This window comes from Loxodonta africana, chromosome 5 (genome assembly GCF_030014295.1).
Source record: "Loxodonta africana isolate mLoxAfr1 chromosome 5, mLoxAfr1.hap2, whole genome shotgun sequence".
NCBI classification, from domain to species: domain Eukaryota; kingdom Metazoa; phylum Chordata; class Mammalia; order Proboscidea; family Elephantidae; genus Loxodonta; species Loxodonta africana.
This window is the reverse complement of record NC_087346.1, coordinates 75,788,610-75,804,656: the sequence shown is the minus strand read 5'-3', so window position 1 is coordinate 75,804,656 and position 16,047 is coordinate 75,788,610. Positions and strand designations below refer to the sequence as shown.

The following is a 16,047-nucleotide window of genomic DNA, read 5'->3' as shown; positions in this document are numbered from 1 at the left end:
TAGCAAATTGGGGAAGAGCACAGAAGTTGGGCTGAATTGCCTAGGTTCAAATCCTGGCTCTGCGAGCTAGCTGTATGACCCTGGCAAGTTTCTTAACCTCTGCCTCAGTCATCTTCTCTGTAAAATAGGGGTAAATAATAGTACCTATCTTATAAAATGGTTTCGAGGATTACATGAGTTTTGTTGTTGTTGTGTGCTGTTGAGTTGATTCTGACTCACAGCGACCCTATAGGAACAGAGTAGAACTGTTTCATAGGGTTTCCTAGGCTGAAACCTTTATGGGAGCAGGTCGCCTGGTCTTTTCTCCCTCGGAGTTGCAGGTGGGTTCCAACTGCTAACCTTTCGGTTAGCAGCCAAGCGCTTTAACCAAATAAGTACTATGTAAATTTTATATGAGGAAAAAATCCATTTGGGAGGAAGTGATGACTTGATATGTGAGGTATCAAAGGAGATACATCAAGTAGACGTTGCATGTACAAAAAAAAAAAAAATCAAACCAGTCATTGTGGAATTGATTCTAACTCATGGTAACCCCATGTGTTTCAGACTAGAACTGCCCCCATAGGATTTTCAATGGCTGTGATCTTTCAAAGGCGTCTCTGGGTGAATTCAAACCACCAACTTCCAGTTAGTAGCCAAACACTTAACCATTTGTGCCACCCAGGGACTCCTGGAATATACAAGACCAGTGCTCAAAATAGGAACTAGGCCAGAGATATAAATGTGGGAGTTGTCTGCGTACAGCAAGGGGAGTAGAGGAAATAACCCACAGAAGGCTGGAGGAAGAAACAGAGAAGAGACCATTCCATTTTGGACGTGCTTACTTTAGAGGTAGGCAAAGGGGAGGACCTGGATGAGGAGAATAGATGCAAGCTGAAGCATCAGGAAGAAACCCAGGAGATGAGTTGCAGGACCCAAAAGAAGGCAGGAGGCTGGGTAGGTTAACAGTGACACATGCTTCTGAGGGATCAGAGGTTCTCCTTTTTGTAATCTGAGTTTCATGGAAAACAGAGAACAAGTTACTTTTTGTCCACTAATTTCTGAATCACTTGTCTTTCTACTCCAGCCCACACCCTCTTCTGTTCCTACATTCCAATGCTCTTGCTCTGAAGCAGCCCCTGATGAAATCACTCTATTCTATTTAAAAAAGCTGACAAGTACAGATATTTTCTCATTTGAGTGAGCACAAGAACACATGCAAACATGTCCTTCAGACCTCTTGGACACATTGCAGACGAGGCCATACGAAGGTCAGCCTTGCTTCTGTCTGACATCCCTGGTAGCCGTCAATATCTACCCATTTTTGGGCCTTTGCCAGACCCCCTGCTTCTCTTCCACCAACCGTCTGTCAGTTTGTTGTACTGTGGTGCCTTGCAGGTGGCTATGATGCTGGAAGATATACCACTGGTATATTACATACCAGCAGGGTTTACCCATGGTGGACAGGTTTCAGTGGAGCTTTCAGCTAAAATGGACCAGGAAGAAAGGCCTGGCAATATACTGCTGAAAATTAGCCAGTGAAAACACTGGATCACAACAGAATATTGTCTGATATGGTGCTGGAAGATGAGCTCCCTGGGCTGGAAGGCACTCAAAGTACACAGTGGCTGCAACAATGGACACGGGCATATCTACAATCGTGAAGATGGTGAAGGACTGGGCAACATTTCATTCTGTTGTACATGGGGTCGCCGTGAATTGGAGCTGACTCAATGGCAACAAAAAACAGTGACCGTCCTCTGGGCTGGAGGAGAGCACGTCTGCAGTGGTGGTGGAACGTGTTCTATCTGCTCATCATCTTGCACTGGCCCAGTAAGCACGGCCAGCCAGTGGGAGAGGAAAGGCCCTAGAACTTGCCCTGTAGAGACTGAGTGGCTACCTGCCTCACTTTGCCATATGTTGTTTTAGGGCCTTTTATAAGTAAACTTTCCCTGGTTTTGAAAACTTTTTTACTTAAAAAAGTGAACAAGATGTCTTACATTTTCCAAGTTTTGATTGTTTTTTATAGTCAGCTCCATTTTTTTCCTTGTATCGTAAACTTTCATGACCCAGCAGAGTGTCTTGACATTGAGCAGAGTGATCATTTCTTCCTGGCTCCCTAAGAGCTACGGAGTCCTGGAGGTTTATCTGAGGCTTTGATCTGAAGCCTTAATTCCTGGATGTGGCTTTCGCAGGGCTTTATGGAGCGATGAGTGAATGGGTGCTGCCTCACCTTCAGGGTGCACCTGCAGCCACTGCTGTTCTTGCTTGGGAGCGTTTGGCTTTAAATAGGTTTCAGATCAGCATGGTTGGCACCTTATGTTTTTCTCTTTTATTCATTCCTATGAATATAAATATTTAACTTCTTGTAAACTCAGTATGTTTTGCATGAGGAAATAGATAACGGCTGATTTTAAAGAGTCAAGGACAGACTTGCCTCTCTCAGGGGGAGTATCACACAGCTCCCCTGGCATCGAGGCCACTCCCATGGCTTCATCGGGCCTATGCCTGGCCTACAAAGGATAGTCGTAGAAGACCATGGAATATTATATTGTCATAAAGATGATGGTTCTAATGAGATGCAGCATACCCTAATAATTAGGAGTAAAGACTGAGGGGACAGACCACTTACTGGCTGTGTGAACTTGAGAAAGGTACGTGAGCTTCAGTTTCATTATCTGTGAGCTGGCATTAATTATATCTGCCTTATAATTTTATTGTGAGGATTGAATGAGCTAATATCGCAAATGTGCTTAGCACAAGTACTGGGTACATAATAGATAGCAGCAATTATTTTTACTATAAGGAGCTCCAGTTATTTATGTATTTATGTATTTTTCCCTATATTTTGACATGACTTGTTTGATTTATTTTCCAACTGTTATCCTCTTTGGAGCATCTGAAGGTCAAGTTTGAGAAAATGAAAACAACAAAATATGTTTAAGGGATGTGGATGGAAATCTAACCAAGCATGATTTGAAAGGTAGTAAGACTTTGGCAAGTATTCACGTGGCGTCTTACACCAGCGCTGACGCTGTGTAAAGGCTATCAGGGCTATTGGAAATAAACGCAGACAGGCACTGGTCAGTAATTTAATTTGTAAGGAATTAAGCTTGCAAATAAGTAGGCAATGCAAGCAGCTTTGTCCGGCTGTAAAAAATGTCAACATTCCTGAACCTATGAGCTTGTGATCACATTCTTCTTCCACACCCATAAAAGAATTCATGGATTGTTGGCTTGTTTTTGCTTTGGTTTTCTGGGCAGCTGAGAATGAAATAGAGGAGTGGCTCTCAAACTTTACTGTGCCTCAGAATCACCTGGAGGGCTTGTGAAAACAGATTCAGGGTCATTGCTCCAGAGTTGCTGGTTCAGTAAGTCTGGGGTGGGGCCTGAGAATTTGCATTTCTTACAAGTTCCCAGGCGATGCTCATCCAGGAGCCACACTTGGAAAACCGCTACTATGGAGCTCTGAGGCATTATGATATGGTGTATAGCATAAAGGTTTTAGTCAAGAGGACCTGGGTTCAAATTCTGGTACTGCCTTATTAGCAGAGTGATGCTAAACAAATAGTCTCTCAGAGATTCAGTTTCTTCCATTTTTAAATGGTAATAATAAAATCTCCCTCCTTAGGGTCATTGTAAGTGTTACATAAGATGTTTGTACTTTGTTCACTGCCTGGAATATATTAGAGATGCTATTCACTTCCTTTACTGCCTGATTTTTTTCATAAGTCATGTAAATATTTCTAAATATTCTAGGCAACCAAGTCTAGCAAAGGAGCAGTACTGTACCTTTAAATAACTGAAGCAGTTTTACAAATTTCACTGTGATTCCATTTTAGAATGCTTACGCCATTTTTCAAGCTGGTGCCTGTGTAGGTTTTTTTTTTTTTTATTTTAATTAAACAAGTAGTTCCTTCCCATTTGATTTTACCAGATAGCAAGTTGCGTAATGGATTAGCAATTTCACCCTTCTCTAGTTCTGCACACTGGAATTTCAGCATATTTTGATGCATAGATTAGACAGAGGGCAGTAAAATGGTCACAGCTATATTAGAACTCCTGAACTTGATAATTCATGAACATTTAGGATCCGACTACAGTTTTGTCTTCATGTATTAAGAAACAATTATGTAAATATCTGCATGGCATAGAATCACCTGGGGAGCTCCTTAAACCTGTAGTATCTAAGACCCTAGCTCTAAAGAAACTGATTCAGTATGTCCGGCATGGGGGTGGTAAAACAAAAAATGCCCGGCATGGGGGTGGTAGGGGCTGGTAATATGCAGTTCAAAGAATCACCCCAGGCAGTGCAGAGACTACATTTTGAGAAACACTGGAATGGACTCGAATAGTCCAGACGTGTTCAAATTCAGATTTTGCTGATTAGCTATTTGTGTTAATACTCCAGTCTTCTTAAATCTTATATGTGTTATATGTGAAATGGATCACTCTCCGTCATTCACCAGGACTGTTAGGCAGATAATAGTTAACATATATAAAGTGCCAAGCACAGTGCCTGGCATGAAGCAGGCACTCAAATGGTCTAATATTGTGGTGGCTCTCCTAAAATGCCAGACATGGAAGGTGAACAGATAAGATAAACATAAAAGTTCATAGGTGGATAGAACTAAAATACAGCCATTTGGCTCTGTGAATCCATACAACGTTGATTAAACTTTTGTTGGTGTTGCTGTGTGCCATTGAGTTGACTTTCACTCATAGTGACCCTATAGGACTGAGAAGAGCCCCGATAGGGTTTCCTAGGCTGTAATCTTTGTGGCAACAGATTGCCAGGTCTTTTCTCCCAAGGAGCGGCTTGAGGGTGGGTTCGTACTGCTGACCTTTCAGTTAGCAGCCAAGCACTTAACTACTGTGCCACCAGGGCTCCTGGCTTAAGCCTTGGGGAAAGAAGGTTCTCAAGAGATTATGTTGGAGTGGCTGATTTCTTAACAAATACCTTTAGATCAGGCACATTCATAACTAGCTTCTGATGTGAAATTAATTTTTTAAGAATCAGAACTCCTTATTTTAGATACTTTAAGATTAAACAGTCTAGTTGTATTGAAACAAATTGTTCTGTCTAATCTATTGACTCTTCTATTGACGATCATATTTTTGGCTGTGCCAGGACATTAATTTTCCGTTCACTTTGATATGACAAGATAATGTCCTTTCAAGAAAATGTTAAACACTTCACGGGAACCTAAATGAAGTCATATTAATACAAGACAACAAATCTATGAAATACCTTATTAGGTTCTGATTTAACAATTTCTATACAAATTATTCAGGAATGGTTACATTTTTCACTATGTGTCATTCTCACTGATTCCGTTCTGGTTGTACCATTTCCAGTACACTAGTTTCCATGCCTCCTTACCTTCTCATCTTTGCTTTAGAACAATTTTTGACCATTTGGTCTCCTACAGATGTTTTTCTTAAAAAAGCCTATTATTCAAGGGTGATATTCTTTATTGTATAAGCCAATCTGTTATTTAGCTAAAAGGTGAACTTAGGGGATAATTTCTATGTAAGGTTTAAAGTGTATCTCACGGCAGCGATAGTCTCCGGGAGTGCTCTAGCCTCAACCAGTTCAGCAAGTCTGGGCTTTTTAAGAATTTGAATTCTATTCCACATTTCTCTCCTTTTCTATAAGGTTCCCTCTATTGTGGCCCTGATCAGAATGGTCAGTGGTGGTAGCCAGGCACTATTTAGTTCTTTTGATCTCAGAATAGATGGGCTATGGTTTATGTTGATTATTAGTACTAGAGACTACCTTCTTTTCTGAGTCTTTGGTTTCTTTATTTTGTTCCAGATGAGTAGAGACCATCTTAGAAGGCTGCTTGCAATCTTTTAAAACCCCAGACACTAGTCACCAAATTGAAACGTAGAAACTACTCTTTTTTTTTTTTTTTTTTTTGCCTGATTCCTCTGGTATTTTGATTTTTCTTTTTTTAATTTTTATTGTGCTTTAAGTGAAAGTTTACAGATCAAGTTGGACTCTCATACAGGAATTTATAAAAACCTTGCTGTATACTCATAGTTGCTCTCCCTCTAATGAGACAGCACACTCCTTCCCTCCACTTTCTCTTTTAAGGTCCGTTTGGCCAGCTTCTGACCCCCTCTACCCTCTTATCTCCCCTTCAGACAGGAGATGCCAACATAGTCTCATGTGTCTACTTGATCCAAGAAGCTCATTCTTCCCCAGTATCATTTTCTATCTCATAGTCCAGTCCAATCCCTGTCTGAAGAGTTGGCTTTGGGAATGGTTCCTGTTTTGGGCTAACAGAAGGTCTGGGGACCACGACCTCCAGGGTCCTTCTAGTCTCAAGTCAGACCATTAAGTCTGGTCTTTTTAAGAGAATTTGGGGTCTGCATCCCAGTGTTCTCCTGCTCCTTCAGGGATTCTCTGTTGGTTCCCTGTCAGGGCAGTCATCAGTTGTAGCTGGGCACTGTCTAGTTCTTCTGGTCTCAGGCTAATGTAGTCTCTGGTTTATGTGGCCCTTTCTGCCTCTTGTTCTCATAATTACCTTGTGTCTTTGGTGTTCTTCATTCTCCTTTGCTCCAGGGGAGTTGAGACCAATTGATGCATCTTAGATGGCCTCTTGATAGCGTTTAAGACCCCAGATGCCACTCTCCAAAGTGGGATGCAGAATGTTTTCTTAATAGATTTTATTATGCCAATTGACTTAGATGTCCCCAGAAACCATGGTCCTTAAACCCCTGCCCCTGCTACGCTGGCCTTCGAAGCATTCAGTTTATTCAGGAAACTTATTTGCTTTTGGTTTAGTCTAGTTGTACTTCTCCTGTATTGTGTGTTGCCTTTCCCTTCACCTAAAATAGTTCTTATCTACTGTCTAATTAGTGAAAGCCCTTTCCTTCCCTCCCTCCCTCCCCCGTCTCATACTCATCAAAGAATATTCTCTTCTCTGTTTAAACTGTTTCTCCAGTTCTTATAATAGTGGTCTTATACAATATTTGTCCTTTTGCAGCTGACTAATTTCCCTCAGCATAAGGCCTTCCAGATTCCTCCATGTTATGAAATGTTTCACGGATTCATCATTATTCTTTATCAATATGTAGTATTCCACTGAGTGAATATACCATAATTTATTTATCCATTCATCTGTTGATGGGCACCTTGAGAACCTACTCTTTATGAACTTGTTGTTAGGTACCATCGAGTCCATTCCAACTTATAACAACCCTATGGACAACAGAACAAAACACTGCCTGGTCCTATGCCATCCTCACAATTGTCGTTGTACTTTAGCCCATTGTTGCAGCCACTGTGTCAATTCATTTTGTTGAAGGTCTTCCTCTACCTAGCAAAATGTTCTTCTCCAGGGACCTGATCCATCATGATGACATGTCCAAACTATGTGAGACATAGTCTTGCCATCCTTGCTTCTAAGGAGCATTCTGATTGTACTTCTTCCAAGACAGATTTGTTCCTTCTTTTGGCAGTCCATGGTATATTAATTATTCTTCACCATCACCATAATACATAGGCATCAATTCTTGTTCGGTCTTCCTTGTTCATTATCCAACTTTCGCATGCATATGAGGCAACTGAAAACAGCATTGCTTGGGTCAGGCACAGCTTAGTCCTTAAAGTGACATCTTTGCTTTTTTAACAGTTTAATGAGGTCTTTTACAGCAGATTTGCCCAGTGCAATGCATCTTTTGATTTCTTGACTGCTGCTTCCATGGGTGAATCCAAGTAAAATGGAATTCTTGGCAACTTCAGTCTTTTCCCTGTTTGTCATGATGCTGCTTATTGGTCCAGTTGTGAGGATTTTTGTTTTCTTTATGTTGAGGTATAATCTGTACCCAAGGTTGTGGTCTTTGATCTTCATCAGTAAGTGCTTCAAGTCTTCTTCACTTTGAGCAAGCAAGCAAGGTTGTGTTATCTGCATAACACGGGTTGTTAACGAGTCATGCCAAGTTCTTCTTCATATAGTCTAGCTTCTCGTAGTATTTGCTCAACATACAGATTGAATAAGTATGGTGAAAGGACACAACTCTGATGCATATCTTTCCTGACTTTAAACCACAAAGTATCTCATTGCTCTGTTTGAACAACTGCCTCTTGATCTATGTACAGGTTCCTCATGAGCACAATGAAGTGTTCTGGAATTCCAATTCTTTGCAATGTTATCCATGATTTGTTACGATCCACATAGTCGAATGCCTTTGTATAGTCAATAAAAGACAGGTAAACGTCTTTCTGATATTTTCTGCTTCCAGCCAGGATCCATCTGACATCAGCAATGGTATCCCTGGTTCCACATCCTCTTCTGAATCTGGCTTGAATTTCTGGCAGTTTCCTATCAATATACTGCTACAGCTGCTTTTGGAAGATCTTCAGCAAAGTTTTACTTGTGTGTGATGTTAATGATGTTATTTGATAGTTTCAACATCCAGCTGGATTACCTTTCTTTGAAATAGGCATACATATGGATCTCTTTCAGTTGGCCAGTTAGCTGTCTTCCAAATTTCTTAGCATAGATGAGTGAGCTCTTGCAGCGCTGCCTCTGTTTGTTGAAACATCTCAATTGTTATTCTGTCAGTCCTGGAGCCTTGTTTTTCGCTAGTGCCTCCATTGCAGTTTGGACCTCTTCCTTCAGTACCATCACTTCCTGATCATATGGTATCTCCTGAAATGGCCAAACGTTGACCAATTCTTTTTGGTATAGTGACTCTGTATTCCTTCCATCTTCTTTTGTTGCTTCTTGCATCGTTTAATATTTTTCCTATAGAATCCTTCAGTATTCCAACTTAAGGCTTGGTTTTTGAATTTTTTCTTCAGTTCTTTCAGCTTGAGAAATGCTGAGCGTGTTCTTCCCTCTTGATTTTCTAACTCCAGGTCTTTGCTCGTGTCATTATTTTACTTTGTCTTCTCAAGCTGCCTTTTGAAATTTTCTCTTCCACTCTTTTACTTCATTTCTTCCTTTTTCTTTAGCTACTCAACATTCAAGAGCAAGTTGCAGAGTCTCTTCTAACATCCATTTTGGTCTTTTCTTTCTTTCCTGTCTAATGACCTCTTGCTTTCTTTATGTATGATGTCCTTAATGGCATTTCACAACTCGTCTGGTCTTTGGTCATTAGTATTCAACATGTCAAACCTGTTCTTGAGATGGTCTCTAAATTCAGGTGGGATATACTCAGGGTCGTACTTTGGCTCTCTTACAGTTTTCATGGTGCAGGTCTTTTCTGTCCCTGGTTAGGTTTATTCTTAGGTATTTTATCATTTTGGGGGCTATTATATATGGTGTTGTTTTCTTGATGTCCCCTTCAGAGTTCTCCTTGTTAGTACAAAGGAACCCAATTGATTTTTGTGTGTTGATCTCGTACCCTGCCACTTTGCTGAATTCTTCTATTAAATCCAGTAGGTTTCTTAGGGAATTGCTAGGATTTTCTATGTATGGGATCATGTCATTTATAAATATAGTTTTACTTTTTTCTCTCCAATTTAGATATACTTTATTTACCTTTCTTGCCTTATTGCTCTGGCCAGGACTGCCAGTACAATGTTGCATAAGAGTAGTGATGATGGCCATCCTTGTCTTGTTCCCGTTCTCAAGGGGAAGGCTCTCACTCTTTCTCCATTGAGAAGAATGTTGGCTATTGGTTTTGTGAAATACCTTTTAAGTACATGTTTGCTTTGCTTTTTCTGATAGTGTTTATGGCTCTTGTTCTATACCCTCTTAAGCAGTTTTAAAATCTTTTATTCCTTCAATAGGATGGTTTTTCCCAGCTTACTGCCATGTTTCTGTTTTATGTGTTTAGTATTAGTAGCATGGTATTTTTCATGTCCATGCTGCTCCTGAGATCTGTGATGTCAGTGGAGCTTCAGAAGAGAATTTATCAGCCACAGTCGCACATCCATTAAACAAAGCTTAGGAAAGACAATCCTAATAGGGTTTTCATTTATGGAGTCTTTAGTGTAAGGTTCCCCAAGGACAGTGGTCAATATTAATTAAAACATCTTGAAGTGTATAAACCACTACTACTTCTGTATAAGATGCAGTAAAGAGCTTTAGAGCATCACTTGAATACAAAAAGGATGTAGAAAATCTTAGCTTTCTGTTGCTTTTATGCAGATGCCACTTTAAAACAAATATTCTTCAGACTCACCAGAGTTAACACATTTTATTGCTCTAGAGAACCAATGTTTTTTATTTGTGATTTGTTACACAAAAGGGAAAAAAAAATGAGAGTCTTCATTACATGTGTGGTAGATGTCATGCTATGAGGCATTAGTGGTTTAATGGTAGAATTCTCACTTTACATGAGGGAGACCCAGGTTCAATTCCTGGCCAATGTACCTCAAGCACAGCCACCACCTGTCTGTCATTGGATGCCTGTGGTTTGCTGTGATGCTCAACAGGTTTCAGTGGAGTTTCCAGACTAAAATGAACTAGGAAGAAAGGTCTGGTGCTCTACTTCTGAAAATCAACCAGTGAAAACTCCATGATCATAGTAGTTTGATCCACAGCTTGTCTTGGGGATGGCACAGTACCAGTGGCACAATACTGGGCAGAGTTTTGTTCCAATGTGCACGGGGTCACCATAAGTCAGGAACAAAGTTGATGGCAGCTAACAGCCACAAAGATGTTACGCAGCCAGCATGTCCAGGAGAGGAGACTCCTGAACAAGGTATGCAAATTACAGGTTTGTCATATGTTGACTCTGCATATGTAATACAAACAAAGACATCATTCTGAACTGGTGGAACTTTAAAATGTTTCCTTCTAGGTTGGACATCGAGGGACAATTAGAGATTATCCAGGTTTTAGCCCATCAGCGGATGCTGAAGCTATTCACAAGGCAATCAGAGGAATTGGTGAGTTATACTTTACACTTCAACCATCTGAGTGGCGCAGATGGTTAAGCACTCCACTACTAGCCAAAAGGTTGGTGGTTTGAACCTACCCAACGGTGACTCAGAAGACAGGCCTGGCCATCTGCTTCTGAAAGGTCATAGCCTTGAAAACCCTATGGAGCAGTTTTACTCTGCACACGGGATCATCCTGAATCAGAGTCAGCTCAACGACAACTAACAACTACTTCACAATTCCTTGCTTAATGTTCAGGTAAATCTGGAAACGTATAGTCCAAAAGTGCCTAGTTCAGTTTGCCCAAACTAGAAAAGTTTTCACATTTTTAAAAAATTGTGAAATAATGAGGAAAAGTATAGACAACCCAGTTTTATTAAATCCTAGTATTTGCTATATTTACTTAATATTGAAAACTACCACCCCACTGCTACTACCAATGATAATAATAATGAAATCATTACAGATAGAGCTGAAAGTCCCTGTCTACTCTTCCTAGATCCCTCTGCCACCCTATTCCCTAGAAATAACACAATCCTAAATTAGAGTTTATTATTCCTATGAAACATTTTATACCACAACTACATATGTATGTACATACTGTTTTGCATGGCTCCAAATAATGTAAAGGGAAATCAGCCATATACATTCTCTTGCAACTTGCTTTTTCCAAAACTTAACGTTATGTTTTTGATATTTATCCATGTTTAGATGTTTAGCTCCGGCTCATTAAGTTTAACGCATAATAGTCTATTACATCACTATATCGTAAAGTGGGAATATTGATGGGAAATTTAAATTGCCTGCAACAGTTTTCTATTACAGTATAAAAATACTGCAATGAATATTCCTGCTTATGTCTCCTTGTGCTCATTTGCTAGCATTGCTCTAGACTACAATAAGAATTGGAATTTTTAGGTTGAAGGGGATGCGTATTTTCAAATTAACTGTAAATTTTGCCAATCTGCTTTATAAAATAAGTGTATAAATTAACACTCCTACAAGCAATGTGTGAGCCTTCCTCTTGCTCTGTATTTTTACCAATACTTGCTGTGGTCATACTATTCAATGTTTCCAATTAAAAAATAAAAATAAAAATCTGTTGCCGTTGAGTCACTTCTGACTCATAGTGATCCTATAGGACAGAGTAGAACTGCCGCATAGGGTTTCCGAGGAGCAACTGGTGAATTTGAACTGCTGATCTTATGGTAGCAGCCAGCCTCTTAACCATTGAGCCCCCAGGGTTCCTTTCCCAATTTAGTGGATCTAAAATTGTAGTTCATCTTACACCTGCGTTAGTTTCTTACCTCTTCTCCACTCTCCACCACTGCCCGTTACTGATGAGGGCAACCATCTTTCCTTGTTTGCTTCCCCTTTTGTGAATTCCTTCTTCATATTTTTTACCCATTTTTTAGGTGAGCTGTCTTTTTCTTTATGATTGGCAAGGGTTTTTTTTTTTTTTTCCCTCTGTGTGTGTGTTTTAAAATAAATTCTTGATATAAATCCTTTTTTTTAAAAAAATAAAAGCTATGAAGATATCTTCTGCCACTTTGTAACTTTCTTCTAACATTGGTTAAAACATCTTTCATTGCATAAACCAAGAAAAACCAAACCCTTTGCCATAGAGTTGATTCTGACTCATAGCGACACTATAGGACAGAGTAGAACTGCCCCATAGAGTTTCCAAGGAGCACCTGGTGGATTTAAACTGCTGACCTTTTAGTTACCAGCCATAGCACTTAACCAGTACGCCACCAGGGTTTCCCTTTCATTGCGCAGAAGTTTTAAATTTCAGTGAAATCAAGTTTACCAGTATTTTTCTATATGACTTATGCTCATTATATCTTGTTTTAGAAATCCTTTTTCATAATATGGTCATAGATAATTTTCCTCTGTTTTATTACCAACCCTAGTGATGTAGTTGTTAGTGCTACGGCTGCTAACCAAAAAAGGTCAGCAGTTTGAATCCACCAGGCGCTCCTTGGAAACTCTGTGGGGCCAGTTCTACTCTGTCCTATAGGGTCGCTATGAGTTGGAATGACTTGACGGCAGTGGGTTTGGTTTTTTTTTTTTATTATTATATTACCAAAGTTTTAAAATTTTATTTTTCACATTGAGATCTTTAATCTGACTGGAGCTCGTATTTGTCAATGGTATTTAAAGTAGCTAATTTTATTTTATCCCATATGAATAGTTAATTGCCCCAGTGCTATTTATTGAAGTTCATCCTTTCAATACTGAATAAAAAGGTGTCTGGTACATGGTCGGTTCTCAATAAATGTCTTTCTTTTCTCTAAAGGAAAAAATGTTTTGATTACAAGTACGGAGTTAAGAGAGATACAAGGTGGTAAGACAGTAACTAAACCTTTTAAGGGTGAAAAAAGCAGTACATTCTTCATGTTATACCTTCTCTGTGATCTACAGATGGCAATATTTAGGCAATGATTTTCTTCTCCTGAAACTATCCAAATAAAGTTAATTTTCCCTTTCAAGAGGCAAGCAAAAAAAAAAAAAAATCACCAAAACAAACAGTCCAACCTGGTAAGAACTTGGAAATTAAAATTAAAATGCCTTATTTTCTTCATCTGTTTCAGCCCATTCGTCATTTTTCTTTTCTTTGACAGTTGTTGAGCATCTTTGGGTTGATAGTGAATAAAATGATTTTTATTTCATTTAGGAACTGATGAGAAAGTGCTCATCAGCATTCTGACAGAGAGGTCGAACACACAGCGGCAGCTGATTGTTAAGGAATATCAAGCAGCATATGGAAAGGTACGCTTTGATTAACGTAATGACCAGTAAAGAGACAATCACTCATGTACCAGAGGTGCTCCCACGTGATTATGTCCAAACCTAGTGTAATAGAAAGTACCCTATATATGCAGTCAACAGCCTGGAATCTGTGTCTTGGTTCTGCCCTTAACTAGCTGAAAGACCTTAGGCATGTTACTTGAAATTTTGGGGCTTCAGTTTCTTCACCTGTAAAATAAGGAAGGTTGCCTTAGATCATTGCTTCTAAATTGGGGGTGATTTTCCTCCCCAGGGGACATTTGTGGAAAAGGGTGCTTTTGGCATCTAGGCCAGGGACACTGCTAAACATTTTATAATGCATAGGTGTGGTGCGATGGATTGCTTTTTTGCGGCCTATCTCACCGTGGTCTTCTAACTCCCATCCCAGTGATTAGGTGAGACTGTGCAGATAGGGTAATTGTGCCCTACCAAAGGGATTGGTCAGTTTTGCCATCCCACTGGGCTTGAGGTGAGCCATCCCAGAGGTGGGAGAGACAGGATTCCACCACTACCAAGGAAGAACATCCAGGAGCAGACAGCATCCTTTGAACCTGGGGTCCCTGTGCTGAGAAGCTCTTGGAACCAGATGATATAGAGAGTGAGAGAGAGAGCTCAAGAAGCAGTGGCAGAGAAATGATGACAGGAGGCAGCGTGGTGGGCTTCCCAGGCCATGGAGCAAGAAAGATGAGTGCCTTTGGGCACTTATTGGTAGAGCCAAAAGAGCTTTGTTAACACTTGCCTGAGGAGGGACAGAGAGGCATGCCTGTGAGCTTGGCTGGGAAGAAGCTGTCCTGATGGAAGAGCTATATCCTGAGTGTACCTGAACCTGAATTGTAACCTGTTACTTCCCTAATAAACTCCAATATGAGTATTGCCTGTGAGTTCTGTGTGGCCATTGCAATGAATTATAGAACCCAGCTGGGGAGTAGAGAACACTGTGGGAGGGACGGTTGGTGTCAGAATTGGTAAAGATGGCAGAGAAAGGAGGCATGTCTGACCTCCATCTCGTAGGAATCAGCCTTGGGCTGTTGATCTTAATTCTCCTTCCCCCTTGTGAAGTTAGAGTAGATCAGACACTGCCCCCATGCCATTTTTAGAATGGGACAACCCCCCCGACAACAAAGAGGTATCTGGCCCTAAATGTAAACAATGCCATGGCTAACAAACTCTATCTTAAATGATCTTTAATTTTTCTTCTAACTTTAAAATGTTTGTATAAGTTTAATTCATTCAACAAATTGGAATTCATTAAGTACAAGAAAGTAACTATATAAGAACGAGTTAGATTTGGTCCTTGCCACACACACAATTTATTTGTTCAACACATATTTGTTGGGTGTTACAGAGTCAGGAGCCCTGGTGGCACAGTGATTAAGCAGTCAACTGCTAACTGAAATGTCAGCTGTCCAAACGCACCAGTGGCTCCATACGAGGAAAGACCTGGCAATCTGCTCCCATAAAAATTATAGGCTAGGCAACTGTATGGGGCAGTTCTACTCTGTCATATAAGGTCACTATGAGTTGAAATTGGCTTGAGGGCATCCAACAACAACAATGTCAGGAGGTGTCCTAGACACTGGGGCGCCATGGTATGAAAACAGACATTTCCTTTTTTCATGGAGCTAACGTTCTATTAGAAATATAATAAACAAGTAAATAAAATAAAGTTACTGCTAAGTGCTATGAAAAAAATAAAAATACGGTGACATGATAGAGAATGGCTCTATTAGGGTGGGGAAAAAATGTGACTATGAGGGGCTGTTACCTTCCTGTCAGCTAAGACTGAATAATACTAAGGCATTTCAGGTAGAAGGTACAGCAAATGCAACAACCCTGAGGCAGGAACAAGCTCAGAATATTTGAGAAACAGAAGGAATTCCAATATGACGGAGTGTAGAGAGTGAAAGGGAGCAGAGGGAGGACATGAAGTTGAAGAGAGGTTTAGAACATGCTGGGCCTTGGGGTCTTGGTACAGAGTTTAGATTTTATTCTAAGGATAATAGGGAACCATTGGAGGCTTATAAGCAGGGGAATAATAAAAATCCCGTTTATATCTCTAAAAGATTACTTTGGCAGCTGTGGCTAATGATCTGCAGAGGGGAAGGGGTAGAAGCAAAGACCAGTCAGACTATTGGGTGGTCGAGGTGAGAGATGAAAGCATCCAGTGACTACCCTTAGGCAGCTCAGGTATCGTCTCCTGAAAGTGTTCTCCTTACCCCCAGACTCCATTAAGCTACCCTTCTCTATGTTCCTTCTATCATACACTTAACATAGTCTATTGAAATTTTGTCTTTGGTTATATCTGTTTTTCCCATTAGGGCATAGTGTCCTAGGGGTAAGGATTGTGTCTACCTCACCTTTAAATGCCCACTGGCACAGAGCAGGTTTCCAGTAAATATTTGTTGAATTAAATTAATTGCCAAGCTTCTGGCCA

General features: G+C 40.2%; 1 protein-coding gene across 7 annotated transcripts in view; it reads left to right on the top strand.

The window, feature by feature from the left end:
• ANXA3 (annexin A3) overlaps positions 1–16,047 on the top strand; it is a 133,096-nt gene that overhangs the window by 15,242 nt on the left and 101,807 nt on the right. For all 7 annotated transcript variants that reach the window (XR_010322065.1, XR_010322064.1, XR_010322062.1 and 4 more), the window contains exons 3-4: positions 10,744–10,831; positions 13,501–13,595. Coding sequence is in view for 2 of the 7 variants with exons in the window: in XM_064285668.1 (XP_064141738.1) it covers positions 10,744–10,831; positions 13,501–13,595 (183 nt within the window). In the remaining 5 variants the exon portion in view is untranslated. The remainder of the gene's footprint in view (positions 1–10,743; positions 10,832–13,500; positions 13,596–16,047) is intronic.